General features: G+C 40.7%; 8 protein-coding genes across 8 annotated transcripts; 2 read left to right on the top strand and 6 right to left on the bottom strand.

Annotated features, from left to right (window-relative positions):
* Positions 1-421: 421 nt before the first annotated feature.
* Positions 422-6,047, top strand: BATDEDRAFT_22926 (uncharacterized protein; the record flags this gene model as incomplete). The annotated part of the gene is made up of 6 exons (XM_006676604.1): positions 422-448; positions 543-669; positions 817-1,355; positions 1,466-2,997; positions 3,079-5,474; positions 5,569-6,047. The coding sequence occupies 6 exons, from the start codon at positions 422-424 to the stop codon at positions 6,045-6,047; spliced, it is 5,100 nt and encodes a 1,699-aa protein (XP_006676667.1).
* Positions 6,048-6,668: 621 nt separating this feature from the next.
* Positions 6,669-7,981, top strand: BATDEDRAFT_36625 (uncharacterized protein). The gene is made up of 2 exons (XM_006676786.1): positions 6,669-7,413; positions 7,484-7,981. Exons 1-2 carry the CDS (start codon positions 6,684-6,686, stop codon positions 7,930-7,932), a joined length of 1,179 nt encoding a protein of 392 aa, XP_006676849.1. The 5' UTR covers positions 6,669-6,683; the 3' UTR covers positions 7,933-7,981.
* Positions 7,982-8,161: 180 nt separating this feature from the next.
* Positions 8,162-9,750, bottom strand: BATDEDRAFT_34425 (cystathionine gamma-lyase CYS3; the record flags this gene model as incomplete). Its single annotated transcript, XM_006676733.1, has 6 exons — positions 8,162-8,670; positions 8,739-8,895; positions 8,961-9,346; positions 9,408-9,489; positions 9,552-9,628; positions 9,687-9,750. 6 exons carry the CDS (start codon positions 9,748-9,750, stop codon positions 8,255-8,257), a joined length of 1,182 nt encoding a protein of 393 aa, XP_006676796.1. The 3' UTR covers positions 8,162-8,254.
* A 501-nt stretch (positions 9,751-10,251) lies between these two features.
* Positions 10,252-12,777, bottom strand: BATDEDRAFT_86234 (uncharacterized protein; the record flags this gene model as incomplete). The annotated part of the gene is made up of 3 exons (XM_006676860.1): positions 10,252-12,153; positions 12,290-12,400; positions 12,682-12,777. 3 exons carry the CDS (start codon positions 12,775-12,777, stop codon positions 10,318-10,320), a joined length of 2,043 nt encoding a protein of 680 aa, XP_006676923.1. The 3' UTR covers positions 10,252-10,317.
* A 115-nt stretch (positions 12,778-12,892) lies between these two features.
* Positions 12,893-14,046, bottom strand: BATDEDRAFT_86635 (uncharacterized protein; the record flags this gene model as incomplete). The annotated part of the gene is made up of 5 exons (XM_006676859.1): positions 12,893-12,914; positions 12,978-13,186; positions 13,279-13,503; positions 13,571-13,647; positions 13,794-14,046. 5 exons carry the CDS (start codon positions 14,044-14,046, stop codon positions 12,893-12,895), a joined length of 786 nt encoding a protein of 261 aa, XP_006676922.1.
* A 120-nt stretch (positions 14,047-14,166) lies between these two features.
* BATDEDRAFT_29496 (RNA-dependent ATPase DBP3) lies at positions 14,167-15,835 on the bottom strand (the record flags this gene model as incomplete). Its single annotated transcript, XM_006676671.1, has 3 exons — positions 14,167-14,342; positions 14,422-15,655; positions 15,719-15,835. 3 exons carry the CDS (start codon positions 15,833-15,835, stop codon positions 14,167-14,169), a joined length of 1,527 nt encoding a protein of 508 aa, XP_006676734.1.
* An 826-nt stretch (positions 15,836-16,661) lies between these two features.
* On the bottom strand, positions 16,662-17,887 carry BATDEDRAFT_34423 (uncharacterized protein; the record flags this gene model as incomplete). The annotated part of the gene is made up of 1 exon (XM_006676732.1): positions 16,662-17,887. The coding sequence occupies one exon, from the start codon at positions 17,885-17,887 to the stop codon at positions 16,754-16,756; it is 1,134 nt and encodes a 377-aa protein (XP_006676795.1). The 3' UTR covers positions 16,662-16,753.
* Positions 17,888-18,445: 558 nt separating this feature from the next.
* BATDEDRAFT_86231 (uncharacterized protein) lies at positions 18,446-21,444 on the bottom strand (the record flags this gene model as incomplete). The annotated part of the gene is made up of 2 exons (XM_006676858.1): positions 18,446-21,087; positions 21,271-21,444. The coding sequence occupies 2 exons, from the start codon at positions 21,442-21,444 to the stop codon at positions 18,619-18,621; spliced, it is 2,643 nt and encodes an 880-aa protein (XP_006676921.1). The 3' UTR covers positions 18,446-18,618.
* Positions 21,445-22,631: the final 1,187 nt, after the last annotated feature.

The following is a 22,631-nucleotide window of genomic DNA, read 5'->3' as shown; positions in this document are numbered from 1 at the left end:
TGGTTTGGCATTGAGCCGAGTTATAATAATCAACTGGCTTGTTGAAGAGGTCAATCTTGGTCAAGACTACTCAATTGGCCCATCGTTTGTACAAACAGTACGATTGGATGCCATCAATTCATACAGCTTGGAATTGTATATGCTTTGCAATATAAACCAATCATATAGGCACCAAACCCGTTGTTTACATATTAAAGTGGATGTATTGTTTAGTAAACGTGGATGCTCACAAACACTATAATGCATGGCAGATGTATGCTCGATTGCATGCGATTAATGAATTGCTTAGCACAACTGCCACCTGCATTCATGCCATGTATATAAATTGAATCACTGTATTGCTTGCTATATTTCATCTATATTTTGATATCCATCACACAATCCTACTATTTAGATTTGGCAAATTGACCCAGTACACAAAATGGAACAAGTTGAGCGAAATAAACAGGTGAATTTGCACTAATCTTGGACATCAGTAGGCAATTGCATGCCATGCTTGTATGACTGACAGTATCAATGACATTTTTACTGCTTTCTATTAGCAGTCACTGTCTATTCCGGTTGGCTTTGAATTAAAAGTGACTACACCAGGTATTGCTGGATCTAACACTAGTCAAAATGAGTGTATTGGCCATTCAACCCAGCCTCTTGAAGCATGTCACATCAAAGGTATTGTTTATAGTGAATTGGAATATTTTAGTACAAAGGATAGTTGGGTGTTAAACCCACCACTTTAATTGTGTACAAACAAGGCTTTTGCTTGGCGCGTTTAACTGGGTTTGCCATTTATATTTGGTATTTTTACCACTTCATTAGACTTTCAATTTAATGTACCAACTCAACTCAGCGATCCCGTGTCAGTATTTTCATTGATCGAGTATCATTTTACAAAAAGTATCAACGCTGTTGCACTGGCGAATGATCAGAATACAGTTCAAATTACATATGGACAACTATCGCAGTATTCTTTCAATCTGGCCTTGAAGCTCTTCACCTATCAATCTCATACAGACAATGAAATTCTACCAATCTTGGTTAATATGGATGGTTCTATTCATATGGTTGTTGTAATCATGGCAGCACTCTGGGCTAATATCTCAATTCTGCCAGTTTCCTCGGCCGCATACAGTTCAAGTCTGATCCATCAAGACAAGGATACAATACCACCAATCAAATCTTCAATGATATCCATCGTCACTTTACATGAAAAATCCGTCATACATGTTGCTCCCACATCAGATTATACCAATCATGGCAATGATGATGCTCATCCCGACAAATCTTGTCCTTATAAACCATTTTTACCAAAAAAAATTGATTGTGCACTTATTTTTGATCTTGCCGAGCCGCCATATGTAAGTTTTCAACGTTTGGTTTACGCATCAAAGAAAGCTTAATTTTTTGTCAATCCCAATGTATCGTTGATATTTGCAGCGTTAATTAATTGAACTTGAATTTATTTTAGACCATGACTCACTATGAGCTTGCAGAAGCAGTTGTTGCAGGACAGGCATTACAGGAATATTCAAAACCAATGCATTCAGAATTGTACTTGAAACCAGACAAAGCCATAGTGCATCTACTCTCAACACTATCATTGGGTCAGACATTGACAGTTTTGGATCCATTTAGTCATGCCAAACCCCTGGAAGATACTGTGGATCAGACACATTATATCAACCATCCACATAGGCTGGGCTTGTTAAAATCAAAGCAGCATATCCCAAATTCCACGTTTTATGCACAATCGTCGTGCAATTTACTTTCTGAAATGGATCTTGTATCACTAGAAAACGTCAATCTTGAAAATCATCAATTGGTGCCAAATCTAAATTCTGAGAGTATGGTCGAGTTGCCAATCGATACTTCACCAAAACTACCAGCCGAGGTTAAAAAAATGTATTCAGATATACTAGGCGTCGATATGAATTCCCTCAAGCGCGATGATTCATTTGTTTCTATAGGTGGTGACTCCATATCAGCAATTAAAATAGCAGCAATGGCTCGAAAAGCTGGAAAAAAACTCACGTCATCGCAAGTGATAAGTTGCAAGTCACTCAGTCGACTGGAAGATATGGTTAGTGGGCTAGGCATAGGTGAACTGTGTGCTCAAATTGATCCACCTGCATCGATATCGCTCGAGGCAATTGATGAGATTCGGAAAATACATCTGCCGCGACTTGGGCTTGGCGACCGACATGTCGATATATTTCCTTGCTCAGATTTGCAAGCTGCCATGGTCACGAGTACCCTACGGGATCGACGAGAATATCTATACCAGTTCGTATTCAAATCTAAACAATCATTAAATATAGATTCTCTTAGATTTGCTTTGCTTCAAGCCGTTAAAGTCCGTGACATACTACGAACTACATTTGTGGCAACTGCTGCTGCAGGTGTGTGTCAGATAGTCCAACCAGAAGTACACTCTGCAAATGTGAGCATTACATCAGATGATATCCAAACGTTTCTATCAAAAGATAGGTGCCGTGGGTTCACTCTTGAAGATTTGAATTGGTATCGATTGACAGTGACTACTGATCCCAACACCGAAAAAGCGCATGTTGTATTTACAATTCATCACGCATTATTCGATGGGTGGTCAATGCCATTGATCATGTCGGATCTATATGCTGGTTATTATGGATCACAAGTTATACAACGACCATTGTATCGTAGCTTTATTGACTATGTTTACGCTCAAGACATGACCAAGGCTAAGAAATTTTGGAGCACCTATTTGCAAAATGTTATGCCATGCCAGCCATTGGAGTTTTGGAATAAAGCAATCGAATCAACTCGGAATGTTGTCATTCACTCCGACTGCCCATTCACTGTTGAGCATCTTCAACATTTGGCTCAGCAAGCAGAAATCACGGTAGCGGTGCTGTTGAAAACAGCATGGGCAGCCACGCTTCGCAAGTATGTTCGATCAAATGACGTTTTGTTTGTTCAAGTTATTTCTGGTCGAGATATTCCAGTTGCAGATGTTGAATCGTGAGTAGAATTGATATGAGTCGGATGATGTGCATTTTGGTGATTGACATGTTTTTATTGATTGGCAAATACAATAATTAGTATGGTTGGATTACTTATCAATACAGTGCCGTGCAGAGTCAAATTTGACGATTCTTGCCATATTACTAAAATCTTGAGTTCGCTTCAGCAGGATCACACGGAACTGCTTTCATTTTCGCAGACATCATTGTCGGATATCAAAAAATGGAGTAAAATGACTGAACAGGAATGTTTATTCAACACACTTTTTGTGTATGAAAATATGCCAATTGGCACAGAATATTATCCAGATTTTGAGCTTGATGATTCGCTATCCTCTCATGATACCAATACAGAGTTTGATATGGAACTTATTATATTTCCCAAACACGACACTATCAATTTGACCATGAAACACAGCAAGCGAGTATGCACGGAGCAGTCTCGATTGATACTTGAAGAATTCATTTTCACTTTGAGTAGCATAATCAAATGTATAGCTGATCCAACTTCCACGATTGATTGTTTATGGAATCTGTCTGACATGCAGGTGAATCAAATATCAAAATACTCATTTGGTCAAACTATTCCGCTACCGTATGAGCTCGTCCACCATGGTTTCGAGTATCAAGCCACGCTTCATTCTGATTGGCCTGCTATCGAGGCGGGTGATCAGACTCTTACTTATGGTCAGCTTGATTACTGTGGAAATGTGTTGGCATCCCAACTGATCTCACAGGGAATCAACCTTGGATCTCGTGTTGCTGTTGTCATGCAGCGATGTCTGGAATTCTCTGTTTCATTGCTGGCTATTCTCAAGACTGGTGCTGTTATTGTGCCTATCGATTCAAAGTTTCCTGCAGAGCGTATACAGTTTATAATGCATGATTCGAATGTTTCAGCTGTACTTACTACTGCATTCCAAATCGATACTACTTTTGTATGCGGTTTAGATATGCTTCGGATCATTAATGTTGATTTATGCACTTTACTATCTGAAGTTCCTATGCCGACATTACCACTTTTGCCTGCAGTTTCAGCCGCGTCTCCGTTTATTATAGTGTACACTTCAGGATCGACGGGTAAACCCAAAGGTGTTCCTGTTCCTCACCATGGTGCCATCAATATTATTGCGAATCAATCCAAACAGGTTGGTATACATCCTGGTGCTCGTGTTTTCCAGTTTATGGCAATTGGCTTTGACGTTTGCCAGTGGGAGATTTGGGGTGCACTTAGTTTTGGTGCAACACTTGTTTTGAGACGGGATGAGTGTATTGATGATGGTATCCAATCAGTCTCGACTGTGTTCATTACTCCAACTGGTCTTTCTCAGCTGGGAAATCCTCATGATTATCCAAACTTAAAACATGTAGTTTTGGCAGGAGAAATTGTTCCAGCTGGTTTAAAACAAAAGTGGTCGTCCCATGTTCAGCTGAGCAATGCATACGGTCCAACCGAAGCCTCAATCATTAGTCATTTAGGACGTTTATATCTAGACCGTCCTGTTACTGTTGGCTCTGTACTACAGAACACGAGTAGTTATATTCTTGACAGTAATGGTCGTCAAGTGCCTATTGGAACAGTGGGAGAAATGTATATTGGTGGAATAGGTATTTCAGAGGGTTACATTAATCTACCAAAACAAGTTTCTGACTGTTTCTTTCCAGATCCATTTTCCAATATTAATGGTGGTCGCATGTTCAAAACAGGCGATTTTGCAAGACTTGCTCCAAATGGTAGTTTTGAGATTATTGGTCGATTGGACGATCAAATCAAGTTCAAAGGCTATCGAATTGAATTGAACGAAATAGCAGCTGCAATGATGAGATATCCACACGTGTCATCTGCTATTGCTATTTTAAACAGTACTCATGTGGTTGGCTTTGTAACTCCATCAAATATCGATGTTGATAAGCTCCGTGATATGGTTTCGACTATTTTACCAGTTTATATGATTCCGGCCGTGTTTGTTGCGCTCGAGTCAATGCCAAGCAATGCAAATGGCAAAACGGACAAAAAAGCGCTTGCAGCGATAAATATCAATGTTGTTGATGAGATGCTTAACGATACCGAAATGCATTTGGCTCGGATTTGGTCCCAAGTTCTTGATGTGAATCTGTCACTGATCCAACGCAACACATCATTTTTTGAAATTGGGGGTGATTCACTTTCAGTCACCAAGGTTGTTGCAGCCTGCATCCAATCCAATCTTGAAATACGTGTAATGGATGTTTTCAAACTGAGAACTTTGTCTCGATTGGCATCAATGATCGCGATGCATGCATGCCAATCCGTCGCACACTCTGCTCCAATTCGTCAAACATGGAATTTTCCTCGTAAAATTAGAATTGCATGTATTCATGGAATTGCATCTTGTGCTACACACATGGAGTTTCAGTTGTCAACTGTCCAAAACTATTTTGGAGATCATGTCGAGTTTATCTACATCAATGGGCCATGCAAAGTAGATTCATCTCGTAAGTATTTTAGTTGGTTGATATGTATTTACGGAGCACTGGTTGAACAATCATTTGCAAATATTTAAATTCTAATGCTTTACTTTGATATCAGCATTATCTGAATATTATAGTGACGAGTCATGGTACTCGTGGCTTCCCGAATATGATCACAGTATTGGCAGTGTAGAGACGGCTGCTGGTTATATTATCAATGAATTAGATAATATTGGTCCGGTTGATGGGCTGCTTGGATTTTCTCAGGGTGCTATCATGGTTTGTGCAATGGACCAGTTGTCCTTGTCAGGCCAAATTGCACGATTATGGAGGTTTAGCATTTTATGTTCGGGAATACTTCCATCAGATTACCAAGCAACTGGTAAACACTTGTCTGTGCCCAACATGCACATCTACAGCTATCAAGAAACATCCAACGAACTACAACGTGTCGATCAGCTTTACACTACCAGCAACCAAGTTTATTTGAAACATGATGCTGGACATGATATCCCGCGAGATTCCAAGTCAGCTTTGGATATAGCAAAAGGAATTGCACAACTAGCTGAATTGACAATCGATGCAACTCAACTGTAGTCAAAAATCAGAATAGCTTTGGCTCATTAAATTATTTTTGTAGATTGTGGCATGTTTTATCAATTGGTTGTAGACAGTATTGGACAACAGTCTGGAATGAAAGTGCAATATCGCAGCCGTATTCATATAAAGTAAACATTCTATGTATATCTTGCAGTGATTTCCTTTTGATTCGGAATAAACAATGACTACATATTAATTGGTTTATCAGCCTTGACAAAAAAACAAATGCATAAAAACAATAGTATAGTATGGCAATAAGAATAAAATTGAAAATCAAAAGTTTTTCAGACATGAGCTTCCGTGGCGCAATTGGCTAGCGCGTCTGACTGTTAATCAGGAGGTTGGTGGTTCGAGCCCACCCGGAAGCGATTGATTTTTTCTGATATTTTTGTATTCATTTTGCAGTGGATTGTTTAAAGTACTATTGATTGCATTTTGGATGAATGTGCCAGTAAAAGCTGCTGAGTCGAACACAATACACGTTGACGATTACTGGCTGTGAAAACATGTTCGAGTCTGGCCAATCAAATGCAGCCAAGTGGCCAATGCGACTTGTGACGTGGCATTGTTTGTTAAATGTCAATTTTAATCCAAAAGACTATTTCTTAAACCATTAGTAAACTGCAATTCAAAATGAAGTCCTGCTCTCGGCAGATGTTTCAACACTCTTCTCTAGTGACACTCTTGCTTTTTTTAGTATGCATTCTTGCACCAACAGCTACTGCTGCTTCTCATAAAAAAGTTCGCTTAACAAACATTCAGGCATTGACTCTTCACGCCGGACGAATGACTACTGCTCGTCGATCATCTCCTGTAAAGCAGCTCTCTTGTGTCAATTCTGGAAACAGTGGTTTCTTTTCATCTTCAAAGTCAGCCTGTTCAGATACTGCTCTCTTGCCTCAAACTGTCCAGTGTATCAACAAGGGAACAGATGGAGTGGATGTACAATGGGCATGCACTGCTGAACTGGATAGCACTGTCAAGTTTGGATCTGAAATGGTTGTTGCGTGTGAAGGTTGGGCATATCCCGAAGACCCATTTGTGCTTGCTGGTTCATGTGGACTTGAATATACTCTTGTCCGGACTGCATTGTACGATCGCACTCGACCAAGCAAGGAACACCATCGATTTGGAGAAAAATGGAAACCTTCCTGGTCATTCTGGAAATCTAAAGAACACTATTATACTGAAAACACAGACGGTAGCAGTTGGATTGGGTTTATTATCTGGACAGCCGTATTTGCCTTTATTGCCTATCGGATCTCGCTTGCCTGTTGTTCCAAACCTAGACGCCAGGGAAACCATCGTACTACCGAGACTCGGGGTACTTTTCACAGCACAGCTCATGCTGGCACTTCATTCGGTAAGTTTATTTAATACATTGCTATTTCTCATCTCAAGTTGCTGACGCTCTGATTTCAACAACCTTGTAGATCCAAATTCTGGACCACCTCCACCTTATAACGATGGATGGGAGTCCCAAGACAATACTCATCAGCATGCGTCTGCACCCCACCCGGGAGCATATCCTAGTTCAGGTGGCGGAAATAGTCAAAACAGCGATGGCAGTCGTTCTAATAATGACGGATTTTGGTCTGGATTTACTTCTGGCAGTATTTTGGGATCCTTGTTCGGCAATCGGTCATATTGGTACCCATCTACCAACTACTTTGGTTACGGACCCCAAGCGTATCCATCGTATACCTTTTACCCACCTCGTCCCACTTCCTGGTGGTCATGGGGATCTGGATGGCCACAATCTACATATACCTACTCTAACCCTATGTTTCGTCGCACATCCTCTTCGAGTGGTTCAAGATCTCAATCTCCTGCACCCAGCACTCGTACTTCCACGACATATGGTGGTACAAGGCGTCGATGAATGGTTAAATCCGAGTTGGTTTAAATGAAATTGTTTATAAAAGTTGCACTATATCGAGTTTTTACTGTCATCAAACAAGCAATATGCAATGGCACTAATCAAACCAAGTGGATAAATATTAAAAACTGTATTAGCGAATGGATTGACAATCTGCTGAATGGATTACGCAATACAAGACATCCGCAAAGACCAATCGGCTATTAGAATTTTTAAACTGACAAATTATTTCATGAAACTAACTGTTTATTATACTTTGACTCTTGTTTAGTGTTGTATTCGGCGTGAATAGCAAAGCGCAATGTAATTTTGATTCATGTAGTATTTAGACAACAGTAGATGCCTTTTTGAGAGCTTGGTCAATATCGGCAATCAAATCTCGTTCGTCTTCAATTCCAACAGATAGACGGATCAGAGAATCAGTGATACCCAACATAGCACGGTTTTCAGCAGTGACCGAAGCGTGAGTCATGACAGATGGGAGTTCGGCAAGTGACTCGATTCCACCAAGAGACTCGGCAAGAGTAAATATTTCAAGGCTAGAAAGAAACGCGTTGGAAGTAGCGAGGGTAGCATTCTTGATACGGAAACTGACCATACCGCCATAACCATGCTGCTGACGAACAGCAAGATCGTGCTGGGGATGGCTTTTCAGTCCCGGGTAGATGGCTTCCTGTACATAGGGAGACGCTTCAAGATGCTTGGCAAGAGCAAGCGCATTGGATGCATGGCGTTCCATACCTATATACAATAGATGCAACTTCAGTACAAGAATGGGCATCAAGTGAATGAAACAAACAGCAACTTACGCAGATGAAGAGTCTTGAGTCCGCGATTAGCGAGGAAACAATCAAAGGGACTGGGAATAGCACCAATCGAGTTTTGAAGAAATTTAAGGCGGTCGTAAACCTCATCGTTGTTTGTAACTGCAACGCCCATGACAACATCCGAGTGACCATTCATGTACTGTAGAAATAGATTTGATAAATTTAGTACTTGACAAAAATCAGAGACGTAATGGATGGACAAACCTTGGTGACCGAGTGGACAACAATATCGGCACCATGTTCAATAGGACGCTGGAAATACGAGCTCATAAAAGTGTTGTCAACAACCAATAAGACATTGGGGAAAGAGCGTGTGATCTTGGAAACAGCAGCAATATCAACCAAACGCAGTGTAGGATTGGTAGGAGTTTCAATCCAAACAAGTTTGGTATTGGGCTTGATGGCTGCACGAAGATTTTCGGGATTGCTCAAGTCGATAAAATCGGCTGTGATGCCATTAGTGCTGGCAACCTTTGTAAAATAACGGAAAGTACCGCCATAAACATCATTAACACTGATAATATGGGAGCCAGAGCCGACAAGGCCGGCAATAGTAGCAGTGGTAGCAGATCCAGAAGCGAATGCAAGTCCTAGAAAACTATCAAGTCAATACAAGGCAAAACTAGACATCAATGCAGGTTGATAATTTACCATGTTTGGCACCTTCAAGTGCAGCAACGGCATGCTCAAAGTTTTGACGAGTAGGATTTCCTGCACGGGAGTATTCAAAACCCTAGTGAGGCAGTCCAATTAGATATCATCAAATACCAACACAATACTCAACCCATGCATTACCTTGTGAACGCCAGCGGCAGATTGAGCAAAAGTAGTGGACAATGACAGTGGAGGAATGACAGCACCGGTAGATGGATCTGAAGTGATGTAATTTAGTATCTAAATAAACCTGTATATACAGCATAATCTAATTACCAGGATCCTGTCCAGCATGCACGGCAAGAGAGCCAAAATGAAGAGTAGCTGAGCGAGGATTCATCACAATTTACAGCTTTATTCACGTAGAATAAATCTAAAAAACAGAATAAATAATAAATGGCAGTCTCGTGACATGCTGACGTGACCGCTGCATTCACGTAAAATAACATCAAAATACAGTCTGAAATAATTGGTATCAATTCATGCCGAATTTATTAGGCAATATTGTGCCATTTAAACTCGATAAATTTCACTGGGTTTTGCTCAAACCAAGCATGGCGTGATCTGCATGGAAATCACCTGCGTTGCTAGAATGTCAAACGCAACCGTAATGAGTGGACCTGGAGATCATACAATCTGAGTATGCCAAATGTGGATATTTTCATTCAAGATTACAATTTGATTGTATCATAGCGGATGCTTATTTATTGAACAAGAGCCAATTTCTAATAAAAATGCAGCAACTACTTGACCACTATCTATTCTAAAGCAAAACAGTGACTGCAAAACCAATACAAGTATTTCACTCTACGTGAACACGGCTGTCAAGACCCCCCGAGTCAATGCCATCAATCCATTTTATTTAATTCATCGACTACAGTCAATACGGGTAGTCAATCAGTATTTTCTACTCTGCCTTGGCTTTTACAACAGCTGCAATAAATTCATCCGCCATTTTGGCTGTCTTGACTCGGATCAATCCTTGAATTAACTTTCCTTCTGATTCACTACTGGTAACCAGCAATGATACTGAATTCTCTCCTACTTTTGTTACCGGCATGGTCTTGTATATTGCTGTATTAAGCAACACATGGCCTACCGTATCAGCTCGCATTAGCAATCTGCACTTTGAACTCTCCTTGTGTCGTTTGATGCGCAATATTCCGATTCCTTTGGATACCCATGGCGATATCGTTTCTGTATGCTTTTTTTCTCCCATAAAAAACAACTTTGCTCGCACCTCATAGTCTGTTACCTCGCCCTCTTCCCCTGCTCCGTTCATTAATACATCTCCGATTTGCTCTTCTAATGGTGCAGCATCTTCGTCTTCCCCATCCTTGACTTCATTTCCAACTGATCCACTTCCTGGCATAAATGGCTTTGCTTCTGTATTGAAACTAAATCCACTGGAATTTCCATTGCCAAATAATGTACTACTACCGTCAGATCCGGATACGCCTTTTGCCAATGAAAACGGCGTGCCTGTTGTAGATTGAGTGCCTGATCCAAATAATGTGGATTGAGTGCCTGATCCAAATGTAAATCCAACATTGGAAGCAGTGGCAAAAAGGTTTTTACTGCTCAGTGCTTCGGATGACGTAGAAGCACTAGCAAATGTTGGAGGCCCATTTCCAAACGAAAATGTAGGTAATGGCTTGACAGCAGTATCGTTACTAGTTACTGGGCCAAGTGTATTTGAAAGTAGTGTAGTAGGCTTAGCATGCTCTACCTCTATCCCACTGGTAGGCATTGAAATGGGATTGATTGTCGGTGTAGATTCAACTAGAGTGGATGAACTTGAACTGGTTCCAAACGAAAATTTGGGTTGGTCATTCGAGTGAATAGGCAAAATCACTGGTTTATCTTTAGATCCAAATGAAAACGGTTGAATCCCATTTGCATTCAAAGGAGGAACTGGTCCCAACGATTTACCATTTGAACTATTGTCAACTTTACTACTCGATGTAGCATTAAATGAAAATGGCTGGATTCCATTTGAATTCGAAAGCGGAGTCGGTGCTTTGAATCCCACAGAAGACAAAGCTGGTGATGCAGTCACGGAAGTAGCTGGAACATAAGCAACATCGTTGGTCGACTTTAGCAAACAAGCTACATCTTGAGCCTTTGCAATCATATCTCGGCGTTGATCCTTGTATGAATCAAATATACGGCCCAAATCCTGAAAACAATCTTCAGAATAAAGAGTTTGAATTTGGTTCAAAAAACTTGCATTAAGTCCACGCAACTGCAAAAGTATATGCTCCAGTTTTTTTGAAGTATGAACATCAATGGTGCCAGACATAGCATCCTTGGGTTTCATAGTACTGGTGGAATCGGATACAGTAAATGTCGGCATGGATGTTGGAGCAGGTGCTGTAAAAAGCGTGGATACCGATGTTGGAGCCGGCATTACAACAGATGATACCGATGTTGGAGTTGACACTGCAGCAGATGATAGTGGAGTGGATCCAAAGGAGAATCCTGATTGAAATGGACTGCTTTCATTTTTGGGTGGACTAAAAATACTAGCAGTAGATCCAAAAGAGAATGTCGATCCACTCGGCTTGATCGATGCTGGAATAGACTGATCATCTACACTTTTTGGTGAAGCACCAAATGAAAACATTCCTGCACTACTCTGTGTCTTGCTAGATTCAGTTGTACCAAACGAGAATGGCATTCGAGTGGTATCGTTAAGTCCAGTTGACGGAGTTCCACTCGTGGCAAAGCTAAACAATGAGCCCTGCAAGTCATCAAGTGAAACATCTCAAGAATTAAACAACAGTGGCCAGTCATATCATCTATTACAAGACTTGATCGAATGCAATACAATCTATAGCAGATCTAGCAAAGATCTAACGCAAGGCAATGGCACTTACAGTACTAGGAGCTGCTGCGTGAGTGGTGGTATTACCAGTTTTGCGACTACGAGGAGTTTTTATACTGCGTCCCTGTACGACTCTTTCATCTGCATGACGAAACATTCCCATCTATACAAAGCAAGTGTTCAAGTTATATGCATGAGCAACGTTTTCATCATAAACTCCAACAAAACAATCAACCAGTCACAGTACAATGAATACATGTAAGCAGAAAACTGTAGGATGAACATTGAGAGTATCAATATGCATGCTAGCTGCCATTGCGCTGAATTCCAGCAATTGTTCTAGTTGTAGCAATTGAACAATTTTGAGCTGTTCAAACACTGCAATCTAAATGGTTTATACATTTTGCACCAGACAGTAGAGTATAATCAGTGAGATATCTTCACCTGTCCAGCATGCTCAGCATTCTCGGCTTCAATATTAGCCTCCACTAGTTGGGAGTTGTCCGAGTTCAACTCAATATCTGCCTGTCGCTTTGACATGAATTTTAAAGCTGAAAGAAATAATTGAATTTATTTGAATTTATTTCTGATAATCAAAGCCAGTTCTCATTACCACGTATTACAATCTACTAGTAAATTATTCGCCTTCAATCCACTAAGCAATTGTCAAATCATCGCTATAATTCAAAGTTAGACCTAGAAATACATTCATCAAAGCAAATTGTAGATATTATCTATACCTAAAGTAAAGATGGATTGCAGGCAGCCATTGATCTTCGTCAATCCCAAGCTGATCAAAATAAGTACTTTCGTCTTTGACTCCATTCTGCTCAAGTGTCATTGACATGTCAAGTAAAACTCCAAGTCGTTTCCACATATACCCCTTGGCATGAGCGTTGAGGCTCAAGTATCGGTCTTGGATGGCAGATAGTTTATCCTCACAGCAAACCTAAATACACTCAAAAGTATTTAAATTCAAATATACAATTTCATTAAAAGCTTCATACTACCAATATTTTTGTGCATGATTGTCTTGAATACCTTGATGATATGCTCATCTTTTGTAAGCGTGTTGACAATACGAATCTTGCGCGTTTTAGCCGACAACGATCCAATGCAATACGCTTCTTTATCAAGCCACCATGGCATACAACCTTCAGTGGATGACCAGTCACCACGGGGAATGGGTGGTGGTATATGGACAAACCTCCCCTCTGGGGCATAGGGAACCAAACAATTGGTCAATGGGTGAATATGCATCTTGACCTGAGTTTGATCATTTAAATGTTCGAGTTAGACATTAATAAGTATAAAGACTTTTGTATGCACCTACATTTCCTGTAACTCGATCAAACCAGTGCGATATATCTTTTCCGGCATTTTTGATAATCGGCAGCAAAAGTGGACTACCTAGATATATCTAGCGGGTTTAGTATATCTAATTAAACAGCTGTAGATATCTAGACTAGTATTCCAAATTTGGATTTTTTCCAAGAATTCACAACATAGATGGTATCGACTTTTTTCAAACCCATTGGAGTTTAGACCCTCGATACCTTTATGTTCTTCGATAAGCTTTGTAAGGTCGTATACCAAACCAAGCCAAGATACCCAACAATCTTCAGACGAATTGTGGCATTCGACTTCTTCTGGAGTAAAGTATCTTTCAGTATGTGGTTTAGTCAGTTGCGATGTTGACTCTTCTTCGCGCTCGGATGAAAGGTAGTAGTTTTGGGAGTTTAATTCAGATTCTTGAGAAAGATTTTGATAGAGATTGTCTGTGTTATAGGAGTCTATCAAGGCTGTCATTTAAATGAGTGGTGTATATATCGGGTAAAAGGTAGTTTTGAAATGCAGAATTCGAAAATCAAACAATACGATTTCATTCAGACTAAAATCAATTCAAATCTCGCACCTATAAAGCAAAACTCATTCATCATCATCCGAGGCATCAAAAGTAATTTTAGTGCCCTTTTTGGTCATGTCAACATCCTTGGCAAAAACACCATAAGTGGGATCGACCTTGCGCTTGGTAGTTGTACCAAACTTTAACAGCTCGGGTGGAACAGGTTGTTTTGCTTGCTTTAAAATATTAATCAACCCACCTAGTTGTATAAGCCAGACTTGTTAGAAAAAAGCAAATTGGCAATTCATCTAGAAATATCTCTTGAAAAATAGATTTACCAGAATGGGACTTGTCATGCAACGTAAACATGGTGTGAGAAATGCCAGTTTTTCCTGCACGACCAGTACGGCCAATCCGATGGCAATAATCCTCCACGGTCAAAGGAAACGTGACATTAATTACATATTCCACATTAGGTATATCGATACCACGAGCAGCAACGTCAGTAGCAATCAACAGGGGAATTTTGCCACTTCGGAACCCATCAATAGCTGCTGTGCGCTGCACTTGTGACAAATCACCATGAATGGATGCTACATTGTATCCATTGCGTTTCAGAAATTGATCAAGTCGGGATGCTTCTTTTTTGTAGAGAGCAAAGATAAGAATACGGTTAGTGCGAGACTTGTGATAGTCTCTGAGAAGCTGAAGAAGTCGAGTTTCTTTTGCAAAGGGATCAAGAACTTCAACGCGCTGCTCTATGCTAATGTTGGCAGACAAATCTGTTGAGCCAACAGTAACTTTGACTGGGTTGTTGAGATATGACATGGCCATACGCTGAATAGACTGTGGCCATGTGGCAGAAAACATGACGGTTTGACGGCCCTGTGCCGCTGTAGGCAGCTTTTTAATAATCTTCCTGATAGCCTCTTCGAATCCAATATCGAGCATACGATCGGCCTCATCAAGTACAAGGTACTTGACCTGACTCAAGTCACAAGTACGATCATCTTCTTCAAACAAGTCAATTAGACGGCCCGGGGTAGCAACAATCACATGCATACCCTGCTGTAATAGTTTTTTTTGCTCCCACTTGGGCATACCACCGTAAATACAGACACTCTTGACACCAATAGCTTGACCGAATTGCACGAATTGGTCTTGGATCTGCATGGCAAGCTCACGGGTTGGTGAGAGCACCAACGTAAGTGGCTTTCCTTTTTGAAGAGTATTCAGTGCCAGGCAATTCTGGATATGCAAAAGCGCAGGCACACCAAATGCAAGAGTTTTTCCAGATCCAGTAGCAGCAATACCAACCAAGTCGCGACCATTAAGAATGGGCGGCCAGGTGACTGACTGAATAAATGAAGGAGCTGGAAATTCTGAAAGAATTGAATGCAGTTTAGTAGGGAAATTTGCCTGTTGGAATTTGAAGATAGGCTGAACATGGAATGGTTTATCATCAATCGAGGTAATGCGGATAGAATTTTCAACCAGAAAATCAGTAATAGTTTTTTCTGGCAATTGTTCAGTTTCAACAAATGTCCAAACTCCATTGGCTGCAACGGATGGCTTGGTAGGTCGGGTTGAATGTGTCTCGCTTGATTTGGACTTCTTTTCTTTATCCTGAGATACCTTGGCCTCTTTTTTTACTGCTACAATGGTAGTATCTTTACTGTCCTGCTCTGTTTCTGCCAACTTGCGCTTTTTGTCTTTTTTCTCCTTTTTCTCCTTTCTAGATTTCTTTGCCATTTCATCTGGGCTTAAAATAGCAGGTGCTTCATCAACAGGCTGATGATCATTCTTGAGCCTTTTCTCTTTCTTTTCCTTTTTCGGTTTCACTGTATCAATACTTCCCATGTTTGATAATGCAATGTGAATATTACTGGTTGACAAAGTGAAAGTGCACCAAATTCAAATAAAATGTTATTCTCGCCCTCAGGAATTTAATTTCAACACGAATGGCTTGGCTTGAAATAGAGCACTGGATCAATGTGCCAAAGTATATAATAAACAGTCGGTCTCCTGGGATGATGAATAACAATTATTGAGCGTATTTGATGATTGTACAATATATGATCATGTCAAGAATCTCAGTTTAAAACTAGTTTGATTGCATCATATGGTGGATGTTAACTATTGAACAATTGGTCAAGTTCTGGTAGAAAAACAGTATTAGTCATTTATTTCAATTCAAAATAAATGCAAAAAATGTTCCCTGTCGGGGAATCGAACCCCGGCCACCTGTGTGAGAGACAGGTATCCTAACCACTGGACCAACAAGGATACACATTAGTCTATGTTCTAGTTTGTATTTATTACTACATCTAGTAATACCAATGTGATGGATTTTGCTAGTTTTGCAGCTATCCAACCCAAGCTGCCAATTAAAGTTGTAGTGTTATTCATTGCATTTCAGACATTGCATGACTTGTCAATCAAACTCGTCCTTGTTGATCCTAAAACTTTGGACACGTTTTAGTTTAACAGAAGACTCACATCTCACGAGTACAGCTGTATAATTCTCCAAAATTGTGATATGAACATTTGTTCAGTATTTTATACAAAAATAAGCAAAACACAATATTACACATTAAATTTGACAAACCGGTAGTTTATTATGTACTGTGACATGTATCCCATTTTACATGAATACGAAAATAAGTCACATTAGTTCTCTGATGGAGCACTCTCCAGTTTTCTATATAGATACCGTGCTCTTGCCTGCATTTTCCTATGAATTAAAGTCAAATCCTCAAATATAACTCGAATATGACTCGGGTCGTATGACTCCTTCTTCAAATAAGTGTTGACTGCTGTTCCATATGACCAAGCATGCATATCTTTTAAACCATCTTGAACTTCAGCTATTATAGATTTAACTTCTTTAATCGCATCTAGAGCGCTGATTACACCATCGTTTAAATTCATGATTATACTGTATAATTGTGTTTTTTCGTTTTTAGAAATATACTTAATGCGTTTATAGTGCTCGATAAACCTTGAAAACAGTTCCAGCGTTGGGCCATCCTTGGTTTTTAAAACGATTCCTTTCAGTCTTTTCAAGTTACTTCTAGTCCAATCAAGGCACGTTTTGGCGAACGACCAAAGTGAGGCCAAAACAGACCCAAGCTCGTATCCGTAAATTGAAGCGGTCCTTTCAGCAGCTGCCAATGCTATGCTAGGTACATCCGTGATCTTTTTCATTTTGTGTCTAAGCGATTTAGATCTGCATAAACTCGAGCCTCCACATTTATATCTTCCTTTTGAATCTGGCAGTCCTGGTGATGGTAATATAACGGAAACGAGTATCCCAACAACCCTATGTCTGTCCTCGTGTCGTAACATGCCGCAACCTCCATCCTGACTGCTTTCACCGTCTTCATCGTCAAGATTATAGTTTAAGTCGTCAATTACAAGCTTGCCTGTTCCTAGATATTTAGCTGCAATTTCTTGCGATGACATGGAAATATCCTTCATCTTTTGCAACATTTTTTCGCATTTGCTTGTCGACTTGAAAATGATTGCACCCGAAAAACCTGCAGCACCCGAAGGACCTGCAGCATCTGAAGGACCTGCAGCATCTGAAGAACTTGCAGCACCCGAAGAACTTGAAGAATCCAAAGAGCTCAGAGAACCTGAAGAACCTGCAGCAATCAAGGAGCCTGAATGATCCGAAGAATCTGAAGAATCTGAATTTGAAGGTAGTCTACCTGCACGAGGTTGCTGCTCTGGTAGAATGGCATAAACACTACTAACCAAAGTAAAGGATGCGGCAACAATCGAAACATTTATGTATTTCATTTTTTGATTGGAAGTTTGCCAAAAACAGCCAGCTGTTTTATAGGTAATGTAAATCTAGTCCGCTAGGATTTTAAAAGGGATGCTTATTAAAATGATAGTGATTGGCCAATCATAATCATGTTCCTAGAGCTTATACAGCTGTTAAACGGGTGACTAGCCCTGAGCCAGATAGTGGTGCTGTGGTCGTTACACTAACGCGTCCCTGATCTTGTTAAGTGATCCAAGTACCTTTGCAGCGGATATTTATTCCTGCCATTCAACCCCAATTAAACCGATTTACTGAGTTTGAACACAAAACTTTGCTTTTATAAGGGATGTTGGATTGCTACAAATCGGTCAATATTATTAATCTATGCCCTTCCGTGATAACACTGGAATGCACACTTCACAATAGGGTTACACTGATTCGATCTGAAAAGTAGCTGTATGGGTCCTATATCAATAAGCTTATGTGTAGATATTAGGATGCGTTCTGTGTTGAAATAAACGAGTGTCGAGACAAGCTACTGTCTGTCGGTACGCCCAAACACCCACAGTGGAAATCAAACACACAAAAAATAAAACAGCACTTAATCGTTTATTTGATCAAGTGTAACATAATGAACAACAAGCAAATGCTTTAAAAACAATTACTTGTAAATGTTAGTATGGCAACTGAGTAACTCTAGCTGTATCTAGAAAACCAATACTCGCTGGGCTTACAACGTGCACTAGGTACATTAGTGTGTAGACTATTTTGCAGCACTGGCTGTGAACGAGTTGATAGTAGCACCCTTGAATGCACCGCCTATTCTGTCAGATGTGAAACGAAGAATCACTGAGAATTTCTCAGTGGTGGTGGTGAAGGGATAAGCTCCCTTGACCACAGCGTCTTTTCCGCTGACACCAGGAATAAGGCGTCCAGTGAGTCGCGAGGTTGTAGTAATGAGAGGGGTTTCCTTGTTGTCCGACTTGGTAAGTAGACCGAGGTAATCAAACTCCTTTTCACAGTCCAGGTTGACATCAAGATTCAAGCTGACCTGAGTACCCACTGGAGCAGTCATGAAAACTTCCAACGAAGTGACAACATTGTTGTTATACAAAGTACCATTGCCAACGATCCATTTTCCGTTATTGAGATTCCATCCATCTCCGGGTGCAGTCTCAGCATTGTTGAACAGACCGACGGAAGAAGATGTTCCATTAAAGGTAAAAGGAGTGGTAGCAATATGGACGCGCTGCTCATCAGTGGGCACAACGCGAACAATACGGTAGGTCTTGATAATCTGCTTGCCTTTAGTAGAGCCAATAATAGCAATACGCTGTGTTCCAATCTCACTACCAATGGATTTTGATGAAATGGTGACATTGTGATGATCAGAAGTGAGTTTTTGGGTAGCCAAGACCTTCTTGCCATCATCAGAAGTGATGGTAATGTCCTCAATACCAGAAACCTCAGCACCCAGCTTAAATTCTCCCATGTTTGCTTCAATAGAGAAAGGCTCGGCAACAAACATGGTGTCAGCCTGTCCATTAGTCTTGCCAATGCGAGAAAGGTTGTCAGCAATACGATCGTACTGAGTGTTGGTTGTGGAGTTGGGCTGTAGATCGGACCAATTAGCACGCACAACAATATCTGACTTGATACCGGTGTCCTCAATCAATTGGCCGTCGTACTTGCCATTACGGACAGATTGACGGATACCGACAGACAACATATTAGCATACGTAGATCCTGTAGCGGGATTAGTGAGCTCTAGGGAAAAGGGGAACCGTTGAAAGTCGGTTGGTGAATAAATCACCAGTGCAGGATCGACATCCAAAATATTGGCACCACCAGCACCAGTAAGCCCATCCTCACCGAAAACGGTGCCAGCTTCATGGCCTTGAATATTGGCAGAAAACAGGTCGCATGCAGAGAAGCAGTTTCCATCGGTGAAAACACCCATGGGTTTGGTGTAAACCTGTCCGTAAGAGTTGGCAGCTTCAAACGAGTTAAATGGACCAATGTTGGTGTAGCGAGCATCAGCGGGTGATTCGTTCCATACTTTAACCCAAGTGTCGCGGGCAGATTTTCCCTTGACGAAAATGTTGTAGGTGACGTTGTTTTTGAGGTACCGAGCACCGAATGAATCAAAATCGGGCTTGAACAATTGGGGAAGCGAGTTGGCAAACAGAATGCTGCCGCCGGGATTACCACGAAGCTCAAACACGATAGAGCTGGTATCTTTGAGTTCATGGGTAAGCAAGCGACGAACAAACGAAGTTGCAACAGAACTGGCGTCAGTACCAGTAGATGCCAGCTTGGGAGAAAAGTTGTCAAGTTTGATGACACCCATGTTCTTGGATTCTGGTTTGTAGACACCCCAAGATATACCTTTAAGATCCGTCTCGATAAATTTAAATGAACTGGTATCGGCACTTGCACTCACAGATCCGAAGAGTTCCTTTTCAACATTTGCCATCTCGGCATACACAGCATTGACAGCAACTGGGTTTCTGATGGCATCCTCGGCATCAATCATTCTTTGACGCTCATGCTCGGCAATGTCAAATGATGCAAAACCGGAACTGCCAGTTGGAGTGCCTGGAAGTGTAATGTTGGCAACTCTCTGGTACAGAGTACTGCTGAGTTCCCAGCACACATCGCTGTGGCTAGTGACGTAAGGAACGGCGATGGTGTATTCTTGGTTGTCGCTAAGAGATTTGAATTTCAAGGAAATGGAATCTACAGTGGGCAGACGATCAACTGAACCATAGATTGTACCAATGTATCGAAGAGCATTGCGCTGACCGCCAAAATCATTGGCACCATCTCCAGACTTGAATTGGTTCTCCTTGAACCACTCGACAAAAGTCTTGCCATTGATACCCAAGAGTTCGTCACCAAGTTTAATCTTGGAGTACTCATTGCCCATCAGGGCCAAAAACTCGGGAATCTTGACAATATCAGATACAACAACTTTGGGTTTGTTGACGATATCCTTGTCAGCATCAATAAAGTTATACTTTAGACCAGTGGTTGCAAAAAAACAACGGTATGGTCCAGGCTTGAACCAACGAGTGTGCTGGTCACGAATCATGACAAATGCATCATTGAGTGTAAGCTGGAGCTCCTCATCACTAATCTTGTCAATGTTGCTACGAACACTCTTCATGATTGGGAATGGATCAGCGGCTGATCCATAGTTGGCTATCTTGGAATCGTAATTGACCCATGCCTATTAAAATATTCAAATAATGTGACACGCAATATTGAGTGAGCCAAACAGTCAAATCTTTCGTGTACCCGAAGCACATTACAAGCAAACCAAATTGTCCAATCTCATGGTAAATATAGGTTCACATGGAACGGTAACAGGAAATTTAAATCAACAGTCAATTCACACTCGATTCCAACTTACAGTAAGAATATTTTCGGCATTCTTGAGAGTAATTTCCTTTTGGGCACGAGTGGTGGGTACAAATGTAAAGCGGCCAGCATCACGATCGGTCTTGATGAGACTGTATTTAGGAAGATCTGCAGACACGACAGAAGCAGCAGTTGCCAACAGAGCAACAACAGACGAAACAAGCATTGTTACAGAGTATATGTGTGTAATCTAGAAATGTGCTGAACAATAGTATGTAGCAGCAGAGTTACTTGGATATAGTAGCCAATTCCATCGTGTTTTATTAGATTTTTCTGGCACCGACCCGTGCCATAAACGAACACCGCACTACCCCTATACATGTGCAACTGCATTCAAAACTAAAGCGAGCCTGAAACTAATGCTTATCATCTATAAACTTGCACAAGCAAAGTACCATGTCCAAAACATGCATGCTACACAGGTGGATTGTGAATATTTTCAAATGACTACTTTGCATTAATAGTCACGCTCGAGTTTGAGGTTTGTCAAGCACATGAACTACCACGTGTGTATGACCATTTAATGAGGAAACTAGTGGAATGGACTGGGGACTCCAAATTTAAATCCATGGACTAAAGTACAATCTATCTTTGCTGGGCTTGGTTATCCACATGACTATTGATGCTTATCTTGAACAATCAGGTGTAGTTCATGTGACAATATTATCATAAATGCAAGGTGCTTGCGTCAATTTAGATCTAGTTGACGCAATTCAATGCATTAATGTCTAATTAATAGACGATCGTTATGGGTCATGGTCATATTGCTTTTACAGTATAGCATCCAATTCCACTTGATTACAATCTAGTATCAGCAAGTTTGAGGAAATTGGCATTTCAACAGTACAATATTGCTGCACTATTATTATGCACCACATATGCGGTGGTTTGGCAAACTATTATTGCATTTCAACTAGTTAGCTGTAATACTAAATGTATACGATTGCTCTAATATGTCTCGAGTGGGCATCACCAATGGACAATACTCGGCTTCCTTGTAGGTCTGAAATCATCAAACAATCAGCAACCCATAGTGATAGTCAATGCAATGAGTGTAAAGCACCTTGCGGTAAAACCTATTTATTGTGCACATGGACTGTTGGGTGACAGTTTAATTAGTTGATATACGTATGGCAGTACGATGATTGAAAAACTATTAAGCTATGGCGATTGGCTGTCTGTATAGAAAAGCAAATGTTCAACAGAAAAGATAGAAATAAGGGCAATATTATCACATGCTATACATATGCTTGGCATCAATTGTCACGCTCCAGAATGCAGATATCAATGGTGACCGACTATAGCCGTATTCACGTAAAATGGGACACTTGTATTTATCCTGCAGTCATTATC

This window comes from Batrachochytrium dendrobatidis (genome assembly GCF_000203795.2).
Source record: "Batrachochytrium dendrobatidis JAM81 unplaced genomic scaffold BATDEscaffold_2, whole genome shotgun sequence".
In the NCBI taxonomy this organism is placed as follows: Eukaryota; Fungi; Chytridiomycota; class Chytridiomycetes; order Rhizophydiales; genus Batrachochytrium; species Batrachochytrium dendrobatidis.
The sequence above is the reverse complement of the archived record's forward strand: the minus strand, read 5'-3'. Positions and strand labels throughout refer to the sequence as shown.

Bases quoted from the DNA above. Each gene is read 5' to 3' on its own strand.
- BATDEDRAFT_36625 (XM_006676786.1), top strand. From the start codon at position 6,684: ATGAAGTCCTGCTCTCGGCAGATGTTTCAACACTCTTCTCTAGTGACA. The intron at 7,414-7,483 runs GTAAGTTTATTT...ACAACCTTGTAG, and splicing joins TCATGCTGGCACTTCATTCG to ATCCAAATTCTGGACCACCT.